This window comes from Monodelphis domestica, chromosome 4, assembly GCF_027887165.1.
Source record: "Monodelphis domestica isolate mMonDom1 chromosome 4, mMonDom1.pri, whole genome shotgun sequence".
Lineage (NCBI taxonomy): Eukaryota > Metazoa > Chordata > Mammalia > Didelphimorphia > Didelphidae > Monodelphis > Monodelphis domestica.
This window is the reverse complement of record NC_077230.1, coordinates 132,756,315-132,783,775: the sequence shown is the minus strand read 5'-3', so window position 1 is coordinate 132,783,775 and position 27,461 is coordinate 132,756,315. Positions and strand designations below refer to the sequence as shown.

Here is a 27,461-nt window from a genome sequence, read left to right as displayed (position 1 = left end):
TATACCCCAAAGGGATAATAAGGAAAAATACTTGTATAAAAATATTTATAGCCATGCTCTTTGTGGTGGCAAAGAATTGGAAAAAGAGGGGGCATCCCTCAATTGGGGAACGGCTGACCAAATTGTGGTATCAGATGAGGATGGAATATTATTGTGCTGAAAGGAATAATGAACTGGAGGAATTCCATGTAAACTGGAATGACCTCCAAGAATTGATGCAGAGTGTAAGGAGCAGAACCAGGAGAACTTTGTACACAGAGACTGATACATTGTGGCACAATTGAATGTAATAGACTTTTCTACTAGCAACAATGCAATGACCTGGGGCAATCCAGAGGAATTTATAAGAATGAATGCTATCTGCATCCAGGGAAAGAACTGTCAGAGTAGAAATGCAGAAGAAAAACATAGGATCAGTTACATGGTTTCATGAGGATATGATTAGGGTTTTGATGTTATAAGATCTCTCTACTGCAAATATGAATAATATGGAAATAGGTTTTGAACAATGATACATGTATAACACAGGGGAATTGCTTGTCAGCTCCAGTAGTGGGGAGGGAAGAGTGGTGGGAAAAATGAAAATATAACCCTGGAAAATATCCTAAAGAAAAAAAATAACTGGAAAAGAAATAGAAGTAACTTATATTACCATCATGAACTGATAAATTCTTTTTATTCATGTGATTAAATGAATAGATTAAAAATATTTCCCAGGAATAATTTTTATATTGTAAATATTTCACTCATTAAATATCATTGCTTTTCAACTGTTGTTTAAGCATTCAAACTTCCAATTTTATAATCTTTTCTCTTAAAACTAGGAACATATGAAATATAATTTTTTTTCAAAAATAAGATTAGTCTCTTGTTTTATTCTTCTATTCCCCTTTTATTCTCTCTTCTCCAACTATATTTATGTTTTTATGATAAATTGGTAATTAACATTTTTTTAAAACCTCTATTTCCTTTCCTAGGAGTATATCGACCAGCAAAGTAACAGTTCTAGGTTACGGTCTATTAACTACAGATGCCAAACTCCTGATAGACACTCTGTACAATCAGAACTTTAAAGTCGTTATAATAGATGAATCACACTACATGAAGTCCAGAAATGCATCCCGAAGCAAGATTTTATTGCCAATAATACAAAACTCTAGAAGAGCCATTCTTCTTACTGGGACTCCAGCTTTGGGAAGACCTGAAGAGGTATTAAAAGTAGTATTTTTAGTATGTGCTTTTCTCAGTAATGTTAATTGCATCAATGACTTTCTGATTTTGTAAAATCTGTTCTCAAATTTAGATACTTTAGTCACCAGAGAGAATTCTTTAGTATTTTTGCTAGAAAGCTAGTAATCATTAAAAAATATTTTATAGTGAACATTCTCTAACAGAGTTAGCATGTGGACCTAAACACTGTGTACAAGCAAATATTTAGTATATCTACTTTGTTTTAAGGCATTATATCTAGGCATTGAGGATAGAACAATAACAAAAATAGAAAAAACTGAACAATACTTGTTTTCAAGGAGTGTATATCCTATATGTATGATGAGGCAAAGGGTAGGAATGAGGATTGAGCAGGGGGAAATTGATTTTACATCACAGATAATAATAAGAATTTATGGAAGGACCATCAACCAGGAGGTTACAGTAGGTTTCATCGAAGTTGTGGTATCTTACTTTAATTAGGAATAACATTAAAGATTTTAAGATACAGAAAGTGCATTCTAGACTCCAGACAACCTATGTGAAGGGATAGAGAATGGAAGTGTACTTCTGAGTTTGAGAAACAGTAAATAGTTCACTTTACCTGGAACACAAGTGAGTGAATACAATGGTAAATTAGAGTCTTTTTTCTGGTGAATCTTAAGTACTAGATAAAGGAATTTTTATTTTACTGTAGAAATAATAGTGAGCTGCTAAAAACTGAGTAGAGAAGTCACATTGTCATATCTTACTTGTGCTTCAGGAATATTATTATGGCAACTGTGTAGAGGATGTCTTAGAGATGAAATATAATGGAAATAGACTGATTTGGATGCTAAGACAGTGGATTATGAGAGAGAATAGAGTTTTAAACTGGATGATTGGCCATATGAATGAGGAGAATGACAGAGACAGATGAGATTTTATGGCAGTACAGTCAGTAGGATTTGGCCTCTGCCTGAATTGGAGAGGGGACCTGGTGGGGGAGGAGAAAATCAAAGATGCCTCTAACATTATGAAGCTGAATGAATAGAATAATTGTTATGCCATCAGCAGAAATAAAAAAGGGTTTAAGAAGAGGAGATCAAGTCTGGCACTCGTGCCCATTTTTATCTTCTGGATACTCTCTCTGCATTTTCGTGTCTGCTTCCCTGATTGACTCTTCCTTCTTAGTCTTCTTTGCAGGATATTCATCTATGTCACATCTAAGAACCAGAATTCTGTACTGGACCTTCTTTTTTTTCTATACATTCTTTAACTTGGTGACCTATCTCTCCCCTTGGGTTCAGTTATCTCCATGCTTAGGATTCCCAGTTATTTCTATCCAGCCATGGTCTCATAGAATGGTCACATGCAAAAAAGAATATTACCTTACACAACACAAACACCCATACACACATGTGTATGTGAATATATAGATAGTCTATCTATCTATTTAATCTCCTGAAGTTCTCCTGAGCTCTAGTACACATTACCAATTGTCAGAAATTTCAAACTAGATATCTGTTAAACATCTCAAATTTAACATGTCTAAGACAGAACTCATTGTCTGCATCCTGGACTTCCCCATGCCTACTAATGATTTCTTAATTTTCCTTCTCTTTTAGACATTGCCACCCTTTGAGTTTCTCAAGATCACAATTTTAGTGTTGGTCTTGACTCTTCATTCTTGCTCAACTTACATATCTAATCATGGCCAAACCTTGCCTTTTTTTTTCCCTCTACCACTTCTTTAAGCTCACATTGCTACCACTATAGATCAAACTTTCTGTCGAGTCTCTTCACTCTCCATTTTACATATAGGTACTAAAGTAATAAAACTGAGCATAGGCCTGCCAGTATCTCCCCCTCAACCATTCCCTACCTCCCCCCAACCCCCAACTCCCCTAAAGAACACCAATAGCTCCTGTTACCTCTAGGATCAAATACATTGTACTTTGCTAGTTATTTAAACCTCTGCAACTTGGTCCCTTCTGTCCTTTCAGTTTTCTTATATAGAACTTCCTACAATTCACACACGATGTTCTGTCTCCTGACTCCATGTCTGGAATACTTTTCCTCCAGAGTTCATCTCTTAGAATTTCTGACTTCTATCAAGTCTCAGATCAAGCACCATTTTCTACTGGAGGCCTTTTCTGATCTGTTTGTTGAATACAGCCTTCTCTAAAGCTCCATTTCATCTACTTAATATATCACTTATATGTAACAACCAGTCGTGTACATGTTGTCTTTTACATAGCAATGTAAAGTCCTCAAGGGTAATAAGAAGGTTTTGTCCTTTTTCTTTGTATCTCTATTCCTTTGCATAGTGCTTGGAACATAGCAAGTCCTTTATAAATGCTTGTTGATTGATTGAAGAGTTAAGATGGTGAGTTCTGTTTTATTTTTGTTGAATCTGAGATACTAATGGCTGTTGATAGATCATTGGTGTCTAGGGAGAATGTAGAGTTTCATATATTTGGGAGACATCTACAAAGATATGTTCATTGTGAATGAGTCAAGCATTTATTAAGGGCATACTATATACCAGGCATATTGCTAAGCTCTATTCTAATGCAGATAACATGCAAAATAATTGGACATAAAATATTTACTATGTATAGTAAAATTGTGTTTGTATAGTAAAATGAGACTATTAAAGGAATATGAGTATTCGGTATAAATGGAAAACATTTTCTATAGAAGGATTAAAACTTTTTGGTGTCTTGATCAGAAAGACTTTAAGTCTAGAAACACTTTTCTCTCAATTCTTAGTGAAACATTCTTTACCCCTCAAAGTTTTAAAGGCATGAAGCTAAATTCATTTTAGTTTCTACTTCTCATGTATAAGAATAAATTAATCTGCAAAGGAAAGTAAATTTTCTTAGTCATGGAAAATTGTTGTTTTACCCTAATTCTGAGGTGAGATTGCAATCTTATAGGATATAAGTATTTGTTATACATCAGAATGACAGAAGTCAAAGATTCAGACTTCAGTGACTAGAAGAAGAGTGCTATTATTACTATACTGGAAACATGGGACCAGAAACTAATGTATATGTTAAATGAAGGAAGTCAAGGTAAGTGTAATGAGTGAAGGGTGATAACTTTGGAGCATAATTAAGTTTGGGATAATAGGTAAGAAAGAAAGGGACAGGGCAACCAGCCTTCTGACTCTTGAGCTATCTATCTGTCTGTCCCTTTCTCTTTAATATATTTTTATGTAGATTTTAACATGTAGATACAATTTTAATAATCATTTTTGATATTTTACTCTCTCTTCTTCCCTCTCCTCTCCAAGATGGCAGGTAATATGATAGAAGTTTGTTATTCTGTAATACAATTCTTTTCTTATTCCATAATTAATTCTACCACTACTCACAGCATCTGTTTCTTTTCTCCTGACACATCCTTCACCATTCTCCATCACATTAGACTATTTTGCTTTGTACTGTACTGAAAAAATTGAGGTCCTTAACTTTGAACTTCCTTTTTTTGGTACTCTGTGTCTTACAATTCCTTGACATCTTTGCCTCTGCTCTCTTCCTTTACTCTGATGATGATGCTAGTCTTTTTCCTTTTCTATTTTCCTGAGGTCAGTCTTCCTACTTTAGATTTTTTCCATAATCATTACCCCCAGTTGCCTCTTTTTAATTTTTTACTATTTATTGGCTCCTTCCTTACTGCTTTTAAATATTCTCATGCTTCCCCATCTTTAAAAAACCCTCACTTGATCTAACCTATGTTATGGGCATTTTTATTATTATTATCGTTTTTGAATTAAATCCTTACCTTCTGTCTTGGAGTCAATACTGTGTATTGGTTCCAAGGCAGAAGAGTGGTAAGGGCTAGGCAATGGGGGTCAAGTGACTTGCCCAGGGTCACACAGCTGGGAAGTATCTGAGGCCAGATTTGAACTTAGGACTTCCTGTCTGTAGGCCTGGCTCTCAAATCACTGAGCTACCCAGCTGTCCCCTGTTATGAGTATTTTTGATAATTGCCTGTCTTGCTTTTACTAATTTTTGGTAGTCTGATTCCATATTCATATTCCACTGTGGGTCCAAATCCGACCAGTGTAAGTACCTTAAAGACCAAGACCATTTAATTTTGCCTTGGTATTGTAAAGATTAAAATTTAGGAATATGGGGAGACTGAGGCAGGTAGGAATTAGTTTCTCTCTGCAAGGAGTATTATATTTTTTTAGAGGTTTATTAAAGTTAAGGATTAAAGAAAATACAGGATAAGGAAAACGTGCCTAGGCCAGAGGCCTAGACAAGACCTCACCTACGTTATGGAAAGAGCCCCGTTTGCTCCAAAATGGAAGTCCAAAAAAAAGACCAAAAGCCTTTGCCATCAGCTTAAATCCTTCCTTGATCTCGGCCCACCTCAGAATTGCGTGAGATTACAAAGCATTCTGGGGAAGTGGAGCTAGGGCTTGTGGGGATTGAAGTCCAGAGTTCAAATCTCAATTTTACATTCCCTCGTTTGATCCTCTGGGAAGAAATCCTTCCCCAAAGAATCATAAAAACATAATCAATTTAAAGATTACAATAATTTGAGGATAAGAGAAAAAAAAGAACAAAATCAATAATTATTGGACGCATTGACAGAAGTATACATACAAATAAATGTTCAATCAACCACACCCAAAGTTCAATTTTGTGCAACTTGGGGTCTGGAGGCTTCTTCATGGTGGCTTCTCCAACAGTTCAGTTCTGGATTCAGAGAGGTAGCATCTTCTTTACCTAAAATTCTTCTCAAAAGGAATTTAAACTTTGCAATTTAAATAATGATATTTTTATATTCCCCCCTTTAAGAGGGTGATTGACAAAAAAAAAAGTATCACTTAGGGATGCATGGCTGAGGTATGAGGTATATGAATCAATTGGTAAGAGAAATAAAAAAGATATCAGAAAAATCCAAATAAAAGAAAAATTTTCTGGATGAAAATATAGACTATCAAAGTCTTATGTGTAAAAATTCCAAGTAAAAGAAAAATAAATCTATAACAGGTCCTTCAATCAGAGCCCAAACAAAATGATCTAAGCAATGATGCATTTACCCAGTCAATAGCCAGGACTGCAGAAAAGTACCACACTATGAGAGGCAGAAAAGGGGACCAGATTATAGGAGCCAAGGTTTTGGGGATACTCATCTGTGAGTATTTTCAGAATGAGTGTGGACACAAGGAAAGCCTATGTCTTAACACATGTTAAACATAGTAACCTTGAGTCTTCACACTAGGTTCAAGACCTTTGTATTGGCCTAGAAGTGCATCAATCCATCCTGGATTGGCTTTTCTTTGGCTCTGTGCAATGGCTCTTTTGTGTATATCTTGTCCTGGAATCAGACAGAATCATTAAGCAAAGTCACATAATTTTTAAATAATTAGTGGCTTCATTTTTATAGTCACAAGCCTTTTTGGGCATTCTGACAAATGTGTTTTAAACTTATATTACTGAAAAATCAAAAGGTTAAAGAAAATCTTAATACTGGTGACATGTGCTTCAAATATAAAAGGAGAGAAAAAATTTAAAAAAAACCTGAAAAAGTATATTGCACATGCAAGAAAAATATAATAATAAAAGAGCTTTAAAAATTCAAAAATATAGCTTATAATCATTGACACTCTGTGTCAGCTAAGAAAATATGAAATACAAGACTTTCTCACCAAAAATGAGATCCATTTCCTCTTAATATCTGGCTATGATCACTGTGAGTAGAAGGCAAATGAATTGAACAAGGTTAACAATTTTTTTCATTTTTAAAAATACAGTAGTATAAATATGTAGGTATCAATATCCCCCAAATTCTCAATAGCCCAATTAATTACAATAGCAAACAAACACACTATCATATTTCACATACGTTGCTGTATGGCATTTTTAAAACCTATAAATTGGTGGACATTTGTCACAATTTTTACAAGCATAGCAATCTTTCAACCTTGGTATTTAAACATATTTTTTAAACAAAGTAAAACTCATCTTGGGTTAAGAACGTAATCAAGAAATCTAGATATCATTCTGGCGCAAGTAAAATAGTGAGCTGAAGAGTATAAATAAAGGGGTGCTCCTTTTTCGGAGGCCTTTTAGGGGTACAAATGCCCTGAGATTAACTGCCCCAACTTCCATTCACATATTTAGAAATGTGGGAAGGTTGGGGGTTATAAAATGTATTTCACTTCAGCTACTATTGGCCTTACCTCATGGTAGGGGCAGGCAAAAATGTCCAGAGATTGTTAAAAAATAATTCCAAAAATCATTTAAAAACCCTTAAAATCATTTGAGATATTTAGCATATTAAATTTTTCCAAGGTTGTTATATAATTATAAACAGTTCTGAAGAAGTCCATCTATCTCTATGACAATTTTACAAAGGCAAAATAGAAAAACTGTTTTTTCATATATGGGCTTATTCAATAATATTTTTTCAGCACAGTTATAGGGAAAAAAACAACAGAATTTAACAGTAGTTAACTCAGTACCTTTAAAATAAATTCAACCAACCTTCAGTGTAACAGAATAATATTCAATCCAGTAATATATGAATTTAACATCACAAAGTTATATCTTAAACAGAACAATCAGGAAATGCAATAGAAATACAGAGATTTTTTTATAAACCATTGGAGTCTGAAATGCCTTAGAATATAGTCTCTAGGTTCCTTGGATTCTTATCCATTTAAATGTCTGTAGTCCGAAGGCAGAGTGGTAAGGGCTAAGCAATGTGGTCTGAGCAATCTGCTCAGGGCCACACAGCTGGGAAGTATATGAGGCCAGATTTTAACCCAGGACCACATGTCTTTAGGCCTGGCTATCAGTTCGTTGAGCCACTCATTTGCCTCCCCAAAGTTGAATCTTTGGGCTGAATCTTTCTTCTGGCATACAGGTGAAATCAATGAAATTACCAGAACAGTCAAAAGCTATCCTTTTAAACAGCCCATTGCTTAAAAGTCTGTTTGAAAAGTCTGTTTCTTCTCCTCTCCCTTTTCTCTCTCCCCTGATATGATCCCTCCTACTTCCCCAGTCCACGTGGAACCCAAGCTGCCCACGTGGAGCCAATACTGCCCCCCCCCCACCCCGTTTTGTTAACAGCTGATAGAAATGAGTCCTGAGCGATCTGCTCCAAGGAACTGGGTTTGTTGGGCAGGCAGGTCACAAGGTGATTGCAATCTTGGTTGAATCAGGTGGGCCAGGTGAGCGAGAGAAAGACTGAGGGATGGGTAGGGCCGGGAGCCGGAGCGCAGACAAACAGGGCCGGGAGTTCAGGTACCAGGTGAGAGGCCAGGAGCAGAAGCAGGAGCCAGAGAGGGCCACAGGCAAGAGCTGATCAAGATAGTTTTCTAAAAAGGCATCTTGGAGAAAGTGGCTTAAAAAAAATTCTAGGCACTAGCTATTAAAGATTAAATCAGAAGATTGAGAGGTTTTTTTTTTTTTCCATTAGGTTGCCAACTGTAAAGATTAAAATTTAGGAATATGGGGAGACTGAGGCAGGTAGGAATTAGTTTCTCCCTGCAAGGAGTATTATTTTTTTTAGAGGTTTATTAAAGTTAAGGATTAAAGAAAATACAGGATAAGGAAAACATGCCTAGGTCAGAGGCCTAGACAAGACCTCACCTACTTTATGGAAAGAGCCACGTCTGCTCCAAAATGGAAGTCCAAAAAAAAGACCAAAAGCCTTTGCCATCAGCTTAAATCCTTCCTCGATCTCGGCCCACCTCAGAATTGCGTGAGATTATAAAGCATTCTGGGGAAGTGGAGCTAGGGCTTGTGGGGATTGAAGTCCAGAGTTCAAATCTCAATTTTACAGTATCTTTAATGCCTAGGATATGTATTATGGAAATCACTTTAAAAGACTGATATATATTAATTTAAGGTCGCCAAGGAATTCAGCTATGTAATTCCTAAATGAAAACTCAAGTCAGCAGTCAACCTTTTATGGAGTTTTAAATTACAAACAGTAGGAAGAAAGGTATTAGAGAGAGAGAGAGAGAAAGGGGAGAGAAGGGAATAGTGCTTAAATACCCACTCTGCTTAGGCTGGGCCAAAGGCCCAAGGCCTTGGATAGCCGAGGTAAAGAAAAGAGATCAGTCCCTGTCACTCACGTGACCAAAACGGAGAAACAGTCTGAGGGCCTCCACTCCAAGCACCAGCTCCAACCACCACACTCTCCCCCACACAGGAAGAAGGAAGCCCTCCTCAGCTGTCCTCTACCTCACTTCCTGTGTCTCACCTGTGCCAATGGTGGCTCTAGCTTAACCCAGGACCGCCCAGAGGTCTGTCCCCTTTGCACGTGTCTGTTGAATGCCATATTCTCAAATAATTAAATCTTGAGCTTTTGCTGCAGCCCTTTCTAAATCCTGTTACCTTGAGTAGGGTGGAGATTGTAGTTTCCACGACCTGATTCTGTCATTCCAAGTATCTCTATTGTTATTGATCAGGAAATAGCCGAATCCCATCCTCTAAAGAATGGTTTGAACAGGGTTGAGTAGTTTTGAAATTCACAGATATAAAGTAATATTACATTATAAATGGCTGTTGGTAGATTGCTACTGTGTACAAGGGAATGACCAGAAGCAAAGAAAATTTTAATTTTGAAGAAATGCCTCAGAAGATGGGCAGATAGAACCCCAGAAAACCTAGAGGGATGGGATGGAATTCCAGCCAGGTTCAAAAGCAGTTGGGAGAAAAAACAAGGGTCCTTTTTGTCTTGGGCTCTTTAGACTTGGGAGGGAAGATCTACTTGACTGTGAAGATACACAAAATCTCTCAATCCTTTACCTGACAAAGAAGATCTTATCTCTCAACTGGTGGAAATCTTTAGGATAAAGACTCTCTTTTTCCCTTAGGGGAACCCAGGGCTTATTTCTGAAGAAGATTCCCTAGTTCAAACCCTCAAGATCTATATAGGGAAAATACCTTAGGGATTTCCTCTTCCCCCCTGTCCTTTCATTACCCTTTCAACCCTTTATATCTAAACAAATTAGACATCTTGATTTATAATAGAACTTGAATCAGAGTCCATGTGTTAGGAGAGGAACTTCAAAATCCATCATTTCAAGAAGGAGGCAGAGGGAAAATCTGACTTACTCTTTAGTCAGACTGACTCCATTGGTAAACAGCTCAACTTGGAGAAAGGGGAGGAAGGAAGGAAGGAAGGAAGGAAGGAAGGAAGGAAGGAAGGAAGGAAGGAAGGAAGGAAGGAAGGAAGGAAGGAAGGAAGGAAGGAAGGAAGGAAGGAAGGAAGGAAGGAAGGAAGGAAGGAAGGAAGGAAGGAAGGAAGGAAGGAAGGAAGGAAGGGAGGGAGGGAGGGAGGGAGGGAGGGAGGGAGGGAGGGAGGGAGGGAGGGAGGGTCAGAGGGTGGGTCATGTTGTATTCAATCCCCAAATAGCTGAACATTGGTTCCTCTTCTTTAAAGTCCCCCTCGCTAATACACTAACTGAATACTATGTGTTTTCAACTGATGAAGAAAAAATAAGTCCTTGGAAGAAATTTTAAAATGCTATTAATATAACATGCTTAAAATAGTTTAGTTTCAGTGGAAAATATATGTCTATATTTTATCATTTTTGTTATTTTAGCTTTTTATGCAGATTGATGCACTTTACCCAAAACGATTTGGAACATGGACTGAATATGCAAAAAGATATTGTAATGCTCATCTCAGGTACCTACTCCTAAACTTCTCTCTCTTTTTCATTATATGTATATGTACATATAGATACACATGAATATACATACACACATACTATATGGTCATTGGGTTTTTGCACCATCATACCGCAGATCATTTAACTACAGACTGAGTTATACCAGTGTTGTAGGATTAAAAATAAAGCATATTTACCAATGACTTTCACATTGGTGTGAGTTGTTGAATGATGCCACAAATTACAGTCTCACTAAATTCACATATAAGCAGGTGGATATGATTTATACCTAGGATCTTAACTCTGAAGGAACTTAAAAGTTTGGATTAATGTTTCCTAATGCAAATAGAATAAATGTCATTAAGGTCATTTAAGTGTGGTTCCCTTGATTTTGTAATGATAAATTCAGTGACTTTCTAGTCTTTTACAACCCAAAGTTGTTGATATTTTATATTATGTAAGTAAAAGAAGGTCATTTTAACATCCCAGAAAAGGAATAAGGCAAATAAAAGTGGCAATCATCATTCTATTTCCATATTCCAGCTTTTCTTTTTTAATTAAAATAAAGATAATCCCCCCCCCTAAAAAAGCCAAAAAACAATTGTCGGGTTCCTTGGTCTATGATGAGTAGTGTATCAGAAGATTATAGTGCTATAATTTCAATGCAGGTGGTTATAGATTGATTCTGATTTTTTTTATTAGTTTCTCTGGATGCTGAATGGCTTTATTTAATGAAATCCTCTTGTGATGATAAATTCAAATGAGTACCAACTTGGCCACTATAATAATCATTTCTTCTCTAGGATTTTTCAAAAATATAACAAAAATGGAATGTTAAATAGTAGGAATTTTATTTTTAGTAGTGCACAATTCCAAGAATTGGTTTTCCTTTGCTTCACTAAAAGTCAATAATTATCCTTTAATATCGATTGATGTGTATGATCATTTGACTCTATTCTAGACACTGTTAAGAAGTTTAAGGTATTAATTCTAATTACTATAAATGCCTCACCAGAATAACAAGTAATATTCCAGATGTTGATGAGTAGGATAATTTTGTTTTGTTTTTCTTATACTATTTTAGTGATAGCTAACATTTTATTCTCTTTTTTGGAAGCTGCAACTCAATGGAATGATGTCCCCACAGCAGGATCTAATGACTCCTTTATAATCTTAAAAGTTATTTAGGGACCTAAAAAAATTCTTGTTTATGGGAGTATAACATTTCAGTATTTACTGTATTAGAAATTAAACTGGTAAAATTAAAACATTTATTTAAAATGAGCAATAATAAACATTAACATAAATAACTTTTTTATGAAAATAACTATCCCCCCAAAAAATAAGTGAGAAGAATGACATTGTTTCACATGTATTTTTCTAATTCCTCTAATGTCTGCCTTAATAGAAGACAACTGGATTTTCATATCTGCTTCTGCATTCAGTTGTGTTGTGATATTTTTTGGGATTTAAGTACATGAAGTATATACAGGTATATAGTAAGAAAAATGAAGTTATTTAAATGGGCATATAATGTCTTAATTTTATTATAAATACAGTTTTGACCTCTAGTGTCTTTAGTTTTTACTTTAAGAATTGCTGGTCTACAAAGTCTGTCAAGTTTATCTTCTGCTTTCCAACTGATAGCTCAGAGCTCTTCATTTTAATAAGTATCATGATTTTTATCAGATTATAATTCATATTCCTCTTTTCTATTTTCACAAACTCATAAGATTTCTCCTCTCATTTATCACCATTGTCTTTGCTTTTTACTACTTGGAAGAATTTAATGTCATCTAATAAATAGCACATTCCCTCCCCCAGATCGTTCATTAAAATGTTAAATAAGTTTGAAGCTATCAATGATTCCTGAGGAATCAAGCACTTTAAATTTCTTCTTTCAAAGAAGTATCATTTATCCCTATCATTTATTTCCTGTCTGTGGCACAGTTCCATATCCATGACAGGAAAGCCTCCTCCTCAGTCTTGTGGTGACTGAATCATTCTTTTAATTTTTGGTATAGAACTTTGTGAAAGGGGTTTTAGAAATGTTAAGTAAATAATTTTCTCCTCATCCTTGAATGAATTCCATTAAATTAGTTAAGCAAATTCCACCTTGTTACTTTCAACAAGCACTTATTAATGACTTCCCCTGACCTACTCTTCAGGAAGTTATATTTTGGAGAGTATTCTACTGGGTGGGAGAGGGGTGAGGGAGTGGAGGAGGGGATCAATTATCATATGCATGGACTCCAGCTGAGAGTAGCAAGTCTATCTTTTTTTAAAAAAATTAAATGTAAGGCCCAGGTTTGCTGCAATCCAAGGTGGCTTAGTTCTTTGTGTTTTCTCCCTAGTTACCAGTAATCTCTTACCTCACAAATCTAATATCTGTTTCTCATTTCTCATCCTTTTTGTCCTCTCCTTGTCTTTGACACTTGATCGCTTTCTTTTTCCTCTCAAGAATATTGTGAGACTGTTCTCTCCTATTCTTTATATTACATAATATCTGGTGCTATAGTCTACCTATATTATTGTTTCTTCTTTGTCTGTTTTCCCAGGGGTTCCTCAAGGCTCCATCCTCTTCTTTCTCTATGATTTTCCACTTGATGATTTCAGCTCTCATGGTCTCAATTATTATCTCTCTGCAGATGATTCTCAATTTTTTTTATCTAGCCTCAACTTCTTTCCTGTCCCCTTGCCCCCACCTCAGTCTCTCAATGCTGACTGCTTATTAGACATCCTGAATTAGAAATACTTATATATGTGTATTATTTCCCTGCTAGCATATCAGCCCATTCAGTGTGAAGACTGTTTCATTTTTTTAAACTCTCATCTTCTATCTTAGAATCAATACTAAGTATTGGTTCCAAAGCAGGAGGGCAATAAGGGCCAGGCAGTGGGGGGTAAGTAACTTGTCAAGGGTCCTACAGCTAGGAACTGAGGCCAGATTTGAATTCATGACCTGTAGGCCTGGTTCTCTATTTACTGAGTCCCCTAGTTGCCCCAATGACTATTTGATTTTGGGGGCAGCTGAGTAGCTTAATGGATTGAAGCCTCGAAATGGGAGGTCCTAGATTCAAATACTTTCTATTTGTAATAACATTGCAGTGATGAGATGTGTAACCAAATTGCATTGAGAAATAACTATGAAGAAGCCCTTAATTGGGAAAATAATTCCACACCAAATCAGTTCTTTGGAGCATTCTTCTTCCTTTTTTTCAGGTATTTTGGTAAAAGAGCTCAGTGGGACTGCAGAGGTGCGTCCAATCTAGGTGAACTTCATCAGCTGTTAAGTAATATAATGATTAGGAGATTAAAGAATGAAGTTTTAACTCAGCTACCCCCTAAAATTAGACAGCGTATTCCATTTGATCTTCCTTCTACAGCAGCTAAGGTAAGGATCTCTTACTTGTTCAAAAGTCATATTCTAAGTTATTTCTAAAAATAATAAAGTTATTACAGAATGTGCATTTCAAAAAATTGCTGAAATAAAAAGCTGCCTACATGAAATAGTTGTAATTAATTAGGAGTATCATTTCCCAAGCTACATTGTTCAACGAACCTGGTGGCCCAAGAGCATGGGTGTTCTATAAGAATTTCAATGTTATAACTGTCATTGAAATACTAAGTAATTAAATATGAAATTATGTATTTTAAAAACATTGAATTCTGAATATTTTCATATATAAAATGTGCTTAATTCTACTGTTTAAAATTTTCATCACAATTTTTGTACTTATGGCATCCCATGTTCTCTGACCATTATTGATGAGTTTTGTCAAGCCCAGAAGGGTTTCAGGGCCAGTTAAGTTTAGGATATACTAAATTAGAAAAAGTAAACTGTTTTTCTGTCCTTTTGGTACAAGAGAGTTGAAAAACAAAGCTTTTAAGCATGTGGAGAATCATTGTATAAATAGTGATCATCTTTTTTTTCCTCAGATGACAGAAAAAGAGGTCTAATATTATAGCAAGAAGTATTTATCTTAAACATTAAGTAAAGATTTATTTTCTTAAAGCATTTAATGAGATACTGAAATTAATTATTAATGTGGTTGTAGAGTCTCCCCCATGGAGATTTTAGAGGACAAGATAGTCCAGTCTACTGTCTGCTTATATAATTTGGATATAGCCCTACCCCAGAGATCTGCTTCCAGATCTGTTATCACCCTGCGAAATGTGCTAATCATCACACTAGAAAACCAAAAATAAGTTATGTTGAAACCTCATATGCACTTACATCTAAAAATTTTAGTTTTCATATTGTTAAATCTGCTTAAATCTGGGCTTATATAAGAGGCTTTTTGACAGAAACTGCATCATCTTCCAATCTCGGTAGATTTATGCCAAGCATATTTCTAACATTCTTTCTAAAATAAGAATAAAATGACTTTATATTCAGTTATTCCTACACTGTAAAAGAAAATATAATTGAAGAAAGTCAATATCTGATTCTACTGCATTTTTATTTAATTAAGTAACATTCCCCAGATCTTTGTGCCTGTTTAAATAAAACTATATCCTGCTGTAAAAGTAACTCATTACAATATTTTTTTTCTTAGCCCCCCTTTCTTATATAATTAGATTTTTTTTCTTTTTGCTTTGCAAATTGTTTCTCCTGAAGAGAAAACTCTTTGTGTTTGATTTATGATGTTAGCAAAGTGCTTTATTTTCACCCACAGCTTGTCATTGGTTTCTATAATTGGTCAGAACATGTGACTGACCTACCTCTGCATTGACGTTTTTGTATGAGCAGGCTGGTATCTTTGGGAATTTTCTCTCTCCACCTTTCTGTAGCAGAAAAAAGTAGGACATGATTCACAGTTGAATTAATTGTTCTGCCTTTTTTACTGTATTCCTAAACATTGTTCTTTCCTCCCACATAGGAATTGAATACTAGCTTTGAAGAATGGGAGAAATTAATGAGGGCTCCACATTCAGATGCCAACAAAACCGGTAGCCACTTTTTTCAAGTTATGGGGTTGATGACCCGCATGTTTAAGCAAACAGCTATTGCCAAGGTATTCTTGAAAATTTCTGAGTTATCCTATATTTTTTATTGAGGGGAATTATTTTTAATAATTTAGTTAGTTTAACATCTTATTTGTAGACTGCCCTTTGTGTCATTCCACTTCACCCTTATACATCTTGCTTTCCCATCTGCACATGTAGACCCTCATAAAAACCTTTTTCTCTTCTGTTCTTGTGGTTTCATTTCATTTTTACATCAAATTGGTTTGTCTGTTTTTTAACTCTTACCTTTTGTCTTAGAATCAGTTCTAAGGCAGGAGAGTGGTAAAGATGAAGCAATTGAAGTTAAGTGAATTGCCTAGGGTCACACAGCTAGGATATGTCTGAAGCCAGCATTTTTTTTTCCTGTCAATGTAGCCTTACTTTGTCTTCAGTTTTTAAAAAGATATACCTCATTTTGCTTACTTTTTTTACTTTTCTATTGTAAGTAGAAGTTACTTTAAAAACCTTCAAAGCTACAAGCTATGATTATAAAGTAGTCATAGACCTGGAGGCACCTTAGATTAGAGGCCAGCTAGCTCAATGGTGTCAAACTCATAGAGAAATAAATCCTTGAAGGTGGTATATTGATGTAGAAAACCACAAATGCACAGTGTATTGTATTGCATTTTTATTTATTGTTAAACATTTCCTGGTTACATTTTAATCTGATTTGGGATGCACTTAGGAGTTTTGTATGCCTTGAGTTTGACACATTTGATCAAGTCCACCCTTTTTCCTTCACAAATGAGAAAACTAAGATGGAGAGGTGTTAAGCGATTTCTGTATTGTTACAGTGAGTGACCAAGCAGGGAACTGAGCCTAAGCCTTCTGATTCATATTCCATGCCATATCTTGCTGACTTTTGTGTTAGGACAGTGAGTGGTATTTTTGTTTGTCCTGAAATTTTTAAATCTAAATGAATTACAGTATATCACAGAAATACAGCAATAGAAGAAGTGTAAAATATTATTTTAGCTAGTATAACCCTTACCTAAGTACCAATTCCTTATCTAAAAGTTCTCAGGAGGACATTGTCCAACTACTAATGATCCTACCTCATAATCATTAGCTGATTTAATTTTCAGCTAGAAGTTAGCAGTTAGCAGTTTCCTTCCTTGGTTTTGAGTTGAACTCTGTCTTCCTTGTAATTTACATTCATTGATTTAGGGTTTATAAGTCACCATATTCTGAATACTGTCCTTTTAATTATTTTAATTTTAATTCAACCCAAGATCTCAGACTTCTAACTCAGAGTGAGAAAGATTTGGATTCAGATCTTGTCTCTAGCACAATCTAGGGCAGTGTTGGTGAAGTAGTGGCTGTATGCTAGGGCCAGCAGGAGATAGCTGCTCCTTTCTCCCTCTTCCCAACCCAAGGACATTTTTTTGCATGTCCCACTCCTCTGCCCAGCTGCCCAAAAGAAACACTTCCTCTGTTCTCTTGGGTATGGACAGCTTGGATTTGCAGTTTGGGCACATGAACTCAAAAACCTTCTCCAATACTGGCCTAGGGGAATGAAACCTCTCCTTACTCCAGACAGTTCTCAGAGATCACAGAACAGTTCCTTATCTTCACTGGTCAAAGGAATTTCCTCACTGGGGTTTCCCTATACAAATGAATTCACAGATTCCTTGATCAAAATCAAAGATCACAACTAGTTCTTTAGGCCACTCGATTCTGCTTTCAAATCACAGTCAACTAAAATCCCTAAATCTTTTTCTTTATCAGCTACTATTTAATCATTTTAAGAAAGATCCCAGCCATTATTGTATGTTTATGCATATTTTAAACCTTTGTTAGACTGTGAATTTCATTAGTGAGGAGTTAATGTTTTGCTTATCTTTTCTCCTTGCAGGTAGTTTGCAAGTAGTGAGTATACAATACAGATTGTAACCCATCTATCCCTCTTTATTCCAAATCATTATTGTCTGTGTTCTTTCATAGTTTCATCACAGAGACTCAACCCATTATTATGAAATTCTTCTTCTAGGCTCTTTTTATATTTCAAAGATACCAACTATCAGAACCCTCAATTTCTTCATATGTTATTTCTCACTCATGTGACATAGCTAACTAACTTTTCTTTTCCCATCATATATTTTCTTAATGATATTTCTTAAACCACTTATTCAAGTGAAGGTCATCAGCATACTGCAGCTTTCTTGTGCTCATTATGGGTGTTTTCATTGCCTTTTGCATTAACTAAAACTTGAATTGTCTGGAGATGATAGTGACACAAAATTTGTAACCAAAGAACATCACTAGGAATATATTTGCATTAAAAATCTGAATCTTTACACCAGGAAAGAGCTTGAGAATATTAAAAGTGCAACACAACTTCTCAAAATTGAATCCTGTTTGCTCTTTTCTCCTTTTTACTCCCAGAGCAGCAAAGGCATTATTCATCTATTAGGCCCTTTTCAGTTTTTGTACTAACCAATTGACTCTTTTAAAGATTAAAATTTATATACAATAACTATTATATTTTATAAAGTTTTATTAATAATAACTAAAGCAAAAGACCTACCTGAATTCAGCCTGATCACAGGTCCAAAAAAAGAGCATGGGAGGAGGATACATACACTTAAATACCAATAATGTGATCTCGTCAACATGGAGATGCAGGAGGGATTATAGGGAATTTTAGGAAATACTAAGGACTTCTGGGGAATGAAGTCAAAGGTTCAAAATCTCCATTTATACAAGCCCCTAAAAGGATCATGGAAACATAATCAACTTTAAAATTGCAATAATTTGTGGATAAAAGGGAGGTAAAAAGAACAAAACCAATGATTACTAGGTTGACAAAAAGCCAATTTGAGGGCACTCCCCTTTGGCATAAGAGTACACATTTTTTTAAAAAGGCATTTTAACCCCCCATAGTTCACATCCCAAAGTTCACTTTGGATCCTCTGGTGCAGCATGTGATCTCTGCACATTTTGCACATCTTTATGGCACATTCTGGATTCTGTGAGGTAGCAAGTTTCTTAACCTAAAATTACTCAAATTTAAGTCAAAGTTCACAACAATAACTTGGCCCCCCTGAGGTGAATGATAACAAACACAGGGATCACTCAGGGGTACATGGCTGAGTTATGAGGTATATGAATCAATTTGAAAAAGAAAATTAAAAACATGAAAAAATCCAAATACAAAAGAAAAATTACTTGTGAATGAAATGCAAAATGTAAAAATCTCATGTCTAAAAAAAAATCTAAGTAAAGGAAAAACAAATCTATAATGTCCTTGAATCAGGGTCCAATTAAAATGATTTAAGCAATTATGCATTTACCCAATCAGTAGTTAGGAGTACAGAAAGTTTGCCACACCATGAAAGACAGGAAAGGGTCTAAATTTCAGCAGCAAATAGGAGCCAGGATGGCAGCAAAAAGGAGGTGCTTGATAGAATGTGGCTCAGAGGAAGTCCAGCCTCTGACATATGTCAAAACAGCCACAACCTCGAATCCCAAACAAGAAAAACATGATCAATCATGTGGTTCAATGGGGATATGATTAGGGTTTTGATGTTAAAAGATCACTTTACTACAAATATGAGTAACGTGGAAATAGATTTTGAACAATGATACATGTATAACCCAGTGGAACTGCTTATCAGTTCCAGGAGTGGGGAGAGAAGAGGAGTGGGAAAAATCATGAATCATGCAACCATGGAAAAATATTCTAATTAAATTTTTTTAAATGACTTTGATATCAGTAACCATTTGTTTTCTGACTTAAAATATAATCATAGATTTGACTAAAAGATGCAGGAAGATGAGCCTTCCTGACTTCAAGCCTGATGTTCTAACCACTGCTCACCCTAACTACCCATATCCCATACATATAGACTAAGCTAAGATATGCATTCCTAGTATTGTTTGTCAAATATCAGAGAATATGGCCATGGAAAACATGGAAGAAGAAGGCCATGGAAAGAGGAATTTCTCATAAGTGATGAAGTTTTCCAAACATCTCTGTGAGGATTTGAAACAGGAGTATTACATTAGATAGAGCACTGAACCTAGAGTTAAGACCCTAAGTTCAATCTGGTCTGAAATATGTACTAGCTATGTGACCCTAGACAAGTAATTTAACTTCTCTCTTCTTTAGTTCCTCATCTTAAGATGGAACTAATAAAAGGCTCTACCTTCAGGAGCTGTCATGAGTATCAAATGAAATTTTTATAATATAATATTCTATAATTTAATATAATATAAACTCTAAGGTACTATGTGAATTAATTTATATAAAGTCACTTAGCCCCCAAGGTGGACCATTAGAACATATATCTTGAACAGAGTGAACTAAAAAGAGAGCAGGTCCCAGTTGCATTTTGGAAATTAAATATCATATTCAGGGGTTCCAATCTTCTTTCAGAATCAAAAAACCCTTTTTTATCTTTTTACTATACCATGCTTATATAGAGAGAATTCATGACTAGGGAGCCACAGTACTTTGAACTCTTAATTTCTGGCTTCATTGGCCAAAAGTGGCCCAAAAGTAATATACTCTTGAAAAGTTCTAAACTAATGCTTGACAAAGGGAATGGACCAGCCCCATGTAAGAGCTTTTAGGAGTCAGGATGACTTCAGGACTGCCACAGTCAGGGTCCAACCTCACTCGTGACTCCAGGGTTCCCGACAGGTGGCAAACGATTAGTCAAAATAAATAACATACAGGAGACGGCTTAATCATAACGACCATGGGATTGCTTTGCATCTCAACTGCTCCACCATTCCCAGGCTTGGGATTTATTTTTATATCCATATTCTTGGCATTCAGATGCACAAAATCAAAGAGAAATAATTGGGAAAGTGATACATTAACTTTTAACAAATTACTTAATTAACATTCTATATTTTTGAATTGTGGTTAAAGACAGAATACAAGATAAATTATTTTGTCACAGGTGGCTTACTAGGGAGTTTGAGTTACTGATTTGTGTAATTGAGTCACTGAGGCATATTGAAGCTTAGTGTACCTGTACTGTACCTGTACATATTGTATGGGCCTCTATGATTGATTTGTGTGCTGGCTTCATGAGAAAGTTTTGGGCTTGGCCTGTAGCTGTGGTTTTGCTGTGAATTATGTACCCAAGTAAAAGTTATCCCATGATAGTCTTTTTGGGATTGGGTTTAAGGGTCTGATCTTTTGGTGATGTTTTAGGGAATTAGGGTGCATGTGTTTTGCTCTTGCATTATTTCTTTTGAGACTAGGGTGAATAATAATCATGTCAATTCATAGGTAAAGGGCACTGATTAAAGGTCATGTAAAGGGGATAGAGTGGGGAATCACATCTCACCAAGGACCACTCTGTGGTCTCCCCAGCTACCACGCGTGACTGTCAAGGTGCCATGGACTAATGGCCCACAGCACAGGACCCTGCTACAACCTGGTAGATTAGCTAAGAGGTCAGATAAAATTATAGATGTGTTAGCAAGAAGAAAATAGAGACCACAAAGAAGAAGAAGAAAATAGATGTTGGACCAGCTCCAGGTCCTGGAAAAGACTTGACTACTTAGTGCTATTAATTTTGTAAGGACAATGACCAGTTCTGTAAAGTTCTAGATAGCAGAAAGAAACAACACTTACAGAAAAATTATTCCCTTTCTAGCATGATAACCCCTTCTCTCTTAAATATACGACTTTTCATAAATGTTTCCCATGTTTAAATATTTATTTTTTGCTTAATTGTTTTTTTTTTAATAAAACCCTTACCTTCCATCTTGGAATCAATACTATGTATTGGTTCCAAGGCAGAAGAGTGGTAAGGGCTAGGCAATGGGGGTCAAGTGACTTGCCCAGGGTCACACAGCTAGGAAGTGTCTGAGGCCAGATTTGAAACTAGGACCTCCTGTCTCTAGTCTTGGCTCTCAAACCACTGAACTACCCAGTTGCCCCCCTTAATTCTTGAAAAATAGTTGAAGATCCTCTGGGAAAGAGGCCTAGTTAAGCCACATTTAATTGTTGCCAGGGTTTCCCTGATTAGAACTTGTGAGAGATTGCTCCCATGATAAAATTGGGTCCATTTGAGCCCAGACCTAAAGTTCTTTGCCTTAATGTACTTAACATTAGAACCCTATGGGTGGAAGTCATGGCATACTAAAATAATTTCACTAATCAAAACCATTGTTCACAGGTGGCATTATTATTTATTACACAATTACTCAACATCATTTCACCAACAATGAATTAGAAAAGCTGCTAAAGAGATCATTAAGTGATATCTGTTCAGAAAAAGGTGTTAGTCATGTAGGAGTGTGGGATAAAGGATGGATATGCATCATATTACAGTTGCCTTCCCTCACTCCTCCACCCTCCTTCCACTCCATTGTCAAGAGACCTAGAGAAAAACTTTTAGTAATTTCCTCATCCTCCTTTATAGGAACATACAGATAAGAATCTTCCAAGGTAAGAAAATGTAAATAAATTTTAACCTTTATCTTTGGAAGGAGTACTCACATGAATGAGCTCAAAGTATTGAAATATCTGTAATATAATTATGCACATACTCATTTTAATTCTTTTTTGTCCTTTTTCTCCTTTTTTACCCTGATTCAACCTTGTCACTAATTAACCAGAATAATTAAGATAATAATTACCTAAGCATTATAAAGTAGCTATTGTTTCAAGTGCTTATTAACTCCTGGAAAATGTTACTCCAATTTTGCTTCTAAAGTTTTTCCCCCTTATTCCTTTTTACCATTTTTTAAGCCATATTATTCAAGTACTTTGCAAGGATTTCTTGCTGAACTATGCTGTTTCTCGAAACCAAAAACTATTCCAAAACTAGATTTTTTTTCTCTGGGAATTGTTCATTCTTGATTTTTTTAAATCTCAACTGGCTTATCAATTCTCTTCTTAAATGTAAAGTGTAGTTTCCAGAACTTACCACAGTAATCTAGATCTAGTCTACTCTCTTTTACATATTACTATATGTCAGTGTTGGAGCTATTAATTTTAGAAAACACATTTACAAAAAATTGGAACAAGTTGCTCTTGTGAAAGCCTAATAGTAAGAATCATTTAGTAGATTTTACTTCATAATTATAGTACCATTTCAGGAACCATAGAATCCCAAAGTAGACCTTTTGGAAAGTTCTCTATTACTTTCTTTCTTTTTTCCAATTTTTTAAATGTTCTTTTGAAAAGGCAAGAATAGAAAGGCTATAAAATTATATTCAAATGTTTTAAACTGTCATTCTATGAAAGCAAAATAATATTTCCCTCACTGAACTGTAGCCTTAGCTAAACTACAAGTGCTACCTACATATAGTTCACTGATATGAACAGTGTTTTATATCAGATGGACTGAAAACTTTCTAGTTGAAAAAAATAGCCCTGAATGACTTGTTATGTTTCAAGTTCTTGATTTTTCCATTTAAAAAAATTCTAAATATTTTATCTTTTAGCAAATATTGCCAGCTCAAGTATAATAGTCTTAAGTGCTTTTTTCCCTTTATATTTCTCAAAGTATCTGTTTGAAACTTTTTCTTTATTCTCAAGTATAACACAAGGCAGTTAAATTGAAGTTGGAACACCTGGCTTTTGCTTCCAGTTTTGCCTCTTGACTCTTTGTTTGATGTTAGGTAAGTGGCATATCCTTTTGCAGGTCAGTGAGGAGAGTGTCATAATGAAAGAGACTTATTTCACTCTTAGGACTCTGGTGGGCCTGGTATCCCAAACTGTAATTCTAAACACATTTTTCTCATAGAAGCATTTTATTATATGATGGTTATGTTATATAAGACTCATTGTACTATATTAGTTATATATATTGGTTTAAATAGATTATTTGTTTTGGCCTTGGTCATTAGCCCTGTGTTGTTTCTCTGAACAAAGCTTTTTACCTCAAAATAATCTGTTTTTATGTAAACTTTTGAAATGCAATTTATTCATAAATTGGATAAAATCTCCTTTCCCAAGAACCGAATTTATTGTGCTTAATGTATTGTTTCAGCAGTTATTTTAAAGGAATTTCAAGCCTTATAATACCATCATATCTTAGTTCTCCTCCTTTTGGTTTTAGTTTTACTTTTTTTAACTTTACTTTTTGGTTTTAGTTTTACTTTTTTTTAACTTTACCTTTAATTCATTTTGGAAATTATTAATAAGGAAAATAGCAAAAGAAAGGTAATTGTAAAATAAGAATATTTAAGTATGTGGTGATCATATTCAAATGTAAGATATAGTTACTAAAAATATACCAATTTTTGAAATATGTCTTTTTGAAGAGATGCTACTTTGCCCACGAGTATGTTGCAGAAATAAGTACTTGTTTCATAGTCAGGTGAGAGAGAACTAGTTCAAATTGTATCTTTTACCATTCCTACTCAATGACCATGTGCAAAGTCCCTTAAATCTCTCAGGGTCATTTTCTTTACTTGAGAAATGAGAATAATACTGGTTATGGTACTGACCTTTGGGATTAAGAAAATCAAATGAGTTAAGATATATGTTATGGGCTTTGCAAATTTTAGTATGCTATATTTATTAATGGCAACTGTTATTATTGATCCATAATAAGTAACCAAAATGAGAATTCTATTATATTAGTAATTAAATTGCTAGTAAAATATCTTCATAATTTATTGCATTTAATAAAAGAAAACTATTCTCTTTAATATTGCACTAAATTAATGTGAAAGATCTTTTTCATGTTCTATAGTCTTAATTCCTGAATAAGTCTTGATTTCATATAAATGGATAATTTAACAATGATAATTAATGGTCATTATAGAATCATAGATCCAAAAAGAACCTCTAAGATTATCTGTTTCCTTTCCTTTTTTCCAGCCAGCATTGTCTATTAAAGTCTAAATAAATGGCCTTCTAGCTTATTATTCTAACTTTTCAAGGAGATTTCTGTATCTTATTATCTTCATCTTCCTCTTCCCTTCCCTATTATCTCACAATACCTTTCAGGCAGAGGCAAACCCAACAATATTATTCCTCATTTAAGCATTATTATAATATTAGATATTAAGTTTAGTGGACTCTGGCAATTATGAGAGAGATACTAGAGATCTCATTTTTGAAAATTTATGGTTTTTTGTCTTATAAGATTGCTGAATAGATAGTAAAATAAGTGTTTTTATATCTTAGGAGTAAAAATGCCATTAATATAATTATCCTTAATCTAATCATTATTAATTTTAGACTTTTTCTCCCCTAACATTTATTAGATATAGTATAGTGACAAATAATAATGCCATAAATAATGTTAAATAGTACCACCTACAACTTAAGAAATCAATATGAATTAATAAAAAGTCATAATAAAAAATCTCACATTTTTGAGTGAGAAAAATGTCATTTCATTATTATATTGAACTTCCTTAAGAGTTCTCTTAAATTAAAACCATTCTTTCCAGGGAGTTTAGATTCCATATATGTTATTCTGGGTGAGGATTCCAACATTATAATAAAATCCTATTTTTACAAACTATACTTTTAATGCTATTTGCATAATATGTTATTGAACAATAATTGCTGGTAATCCAAATATGAGTTTCTTGTCCAAAGACCAACAAATGAACATATTGTAAGACAATATGCCTAACTTGCAATGTAAATCATGTATAGCATTTAACAGAAGAGAATCAATCAACAAGCATTTATTTAGCATCTGCTACCTGCTGAGCATTGTGCTAGATATACCATATACAAATACAAAGAATGAGACAATCTGTATTACCTAAGAATTTACATCATTTTGATGGATTATAAAATAGAATGGATAGTATTCTTGCATAAAATAAAAAGAAACAATGGAGTAAAAAATGAGATCATAGAAAACTTGATGCAAGGATCACCTAAAGTTTGACATCCCAAGATAACTTCTAGATGAACCTAGAAGGGGGGGGGGGGAAATCAAGAAATTGAAAATATCTTCTAAGTATTTTTTATATACTAAACTTATTTTTACCAATACTAATATCACTTTATTTTTTAATTTTAATTTTTTCAATTATATGTAGAAACAATTTTTGACAATTATTTTCTGACATTTTGTGATTTAGATTCTCTCAGGCTCTCCCTCTTCTTTCTCTCAGAGGTGATAAATAGTCTGATATAGCATATATCCGTGCTTTCATGCAATACATATTTCCATATTCCCTATGTTGTGACTGAAGACACATCACATACAATAAAAAACACATGAAGGAAATAAAGTGAAGAATGGCATGCTCCGATCTGCAAAGATCTGTTGTTTCTGAAATTCTTTTGTTCAGCAATGACAGAGAAAAAATTGTTTTAAATTCTTCATTCACATCCATGCTCCAAAATAGCAATGATACCAATAGAAAAGCTACTACACAAGACCAAGTTTTCACTGTACAGTGATGGAAAAGACCCATTATTACAATGTCAGCAACCAGTTTCTCCTTGTTGGTGTGATTCGGGTCCAGAATAAAAGTTCTCTTTGTTGCCAACTGCACTTTATAAAGAATGAAATTATTAAGGCAAGTCAGTAATTTATCACTTCTGCTTTTGGCAAAGAGAGACCTCTAGCAGATGTCCAAGCAGTTTGAAGGCCCTCATCTCAAGTAGATCATGCTTTCCTGCCAGCTTTGTGTTGTTTCCTGACTTCTCATGGTCATTTAGTCTCAGTAAAGTCCTACTCTGCCTCCACTAATATTTGTTCACATGCCCATGACCATGTTTCCTTCTCCCCTGCAAACCTACCCACATCACTGGATTTCCTCATTTGAATATTTCCCAATATACATTGTTACTAGAGGTACCTTGTCCCATCTCACCAAGTTTCAACAAAGCTATGAGGTCAGTTTTGCCTTCTTCCATTAGAATTCTGGTTCATTTTATCTATTATTTATACTTTGTGTATTTGTATGTAAATATTTGAGGCCATTAATTTTACTACTGTAATGCTTTTGTGATCATATGATTTAGAACTGAAGGATACATTAAGCATAATCTATAATCCCCTCATTTTGCAGATGGAGAACTGAGACCCAGAAAGGTTATATGAATAAGTATTAAGTAGCAGACCTGGAATTTGAGCTGGGCATTGTCTGTTGCAAATTACTGATCTTTTTTACTGATATCTTTCTTTTATTATACCTCATACATTCGATGATATTTGGCTTAGAAGATAGTATTCTCCCCTTTACATTTTTTTACTTCAAAAATCTCAATCAGATTTATGAAACCTTAGGTAATTATATTTTTGTATCCATCCTCATATTTAAGACATCTCTGTCTTAAATTATTCCTATTTTTAAGTCAATAATCATAATAACTTAAGATTTTTCATAGCACTTACTATGTTTTAGATTCTGTGCTGAGCGTTTTATAAATATGATCTCATTAGATCCTTCTATCAATCCTGAGTGATAGGTGCTGTTGTAATCCCCATTTTACAGTTGATAAAAATGAGACAAACAGAGGTTAAGTAATTTGACTAGGGTCACACAGCCTAGTAAGTCTCTGAGACTGAATTTGAACTCAGGTATTACTGACTCTACCCTCAATTCTATTCATTGTGCCACTTAGCAGGGGGAAGGGAACATGAGGGAGGTAACCAGTATGGGAGTACAATGAAGTACAAATAAGTTCAAAAACAGAGTAGCTGGTAGGAGATGGGGA

General features: G+C 34.8%; 1 protein-coding gene across 5 annotated transcripts in view; it reads left to right on the top strand.

Annotated features, from left to right (window-relative positions):
* Nucleotides 1-27,461, top strand: part of ZRANB3 (zinc finger RANBP2-type containing 3) — a 210,242-nt gene that overhangs the window by 109,915 nt on the left and 72,866 nt on the right. For all 5 annotated transcript variants that reach the window (XR_008911173.1, XM_007494093.3, XM_007494092.3 and 2 more), the window contains exons 5-8: nucleotides 978-1,209; nucleotides 10,772-10,857; nucleotides 14,063-14,234; nucleotides 15,724-15,858. Coding sequence is in view for 4 of the 5 variants with exons in the window: in XM_007494093.3 (XP_007494155.1) it covers nucleotides 978-1,209; nucleotides 10,772-10,857; nucleotides 14,063-14,234; nucleotides 15,724-15,858 (625 nt within the window). In the remaining variant the exon portion in view is untranslated. The remainder of the gene's footprint in view (nucleotides 1-977; nucleotides 1,210-10,771; nucleotides 10,858-14,062; nucleotides 14,235-15,723; nucleotides 15,859-27,461) is intronic.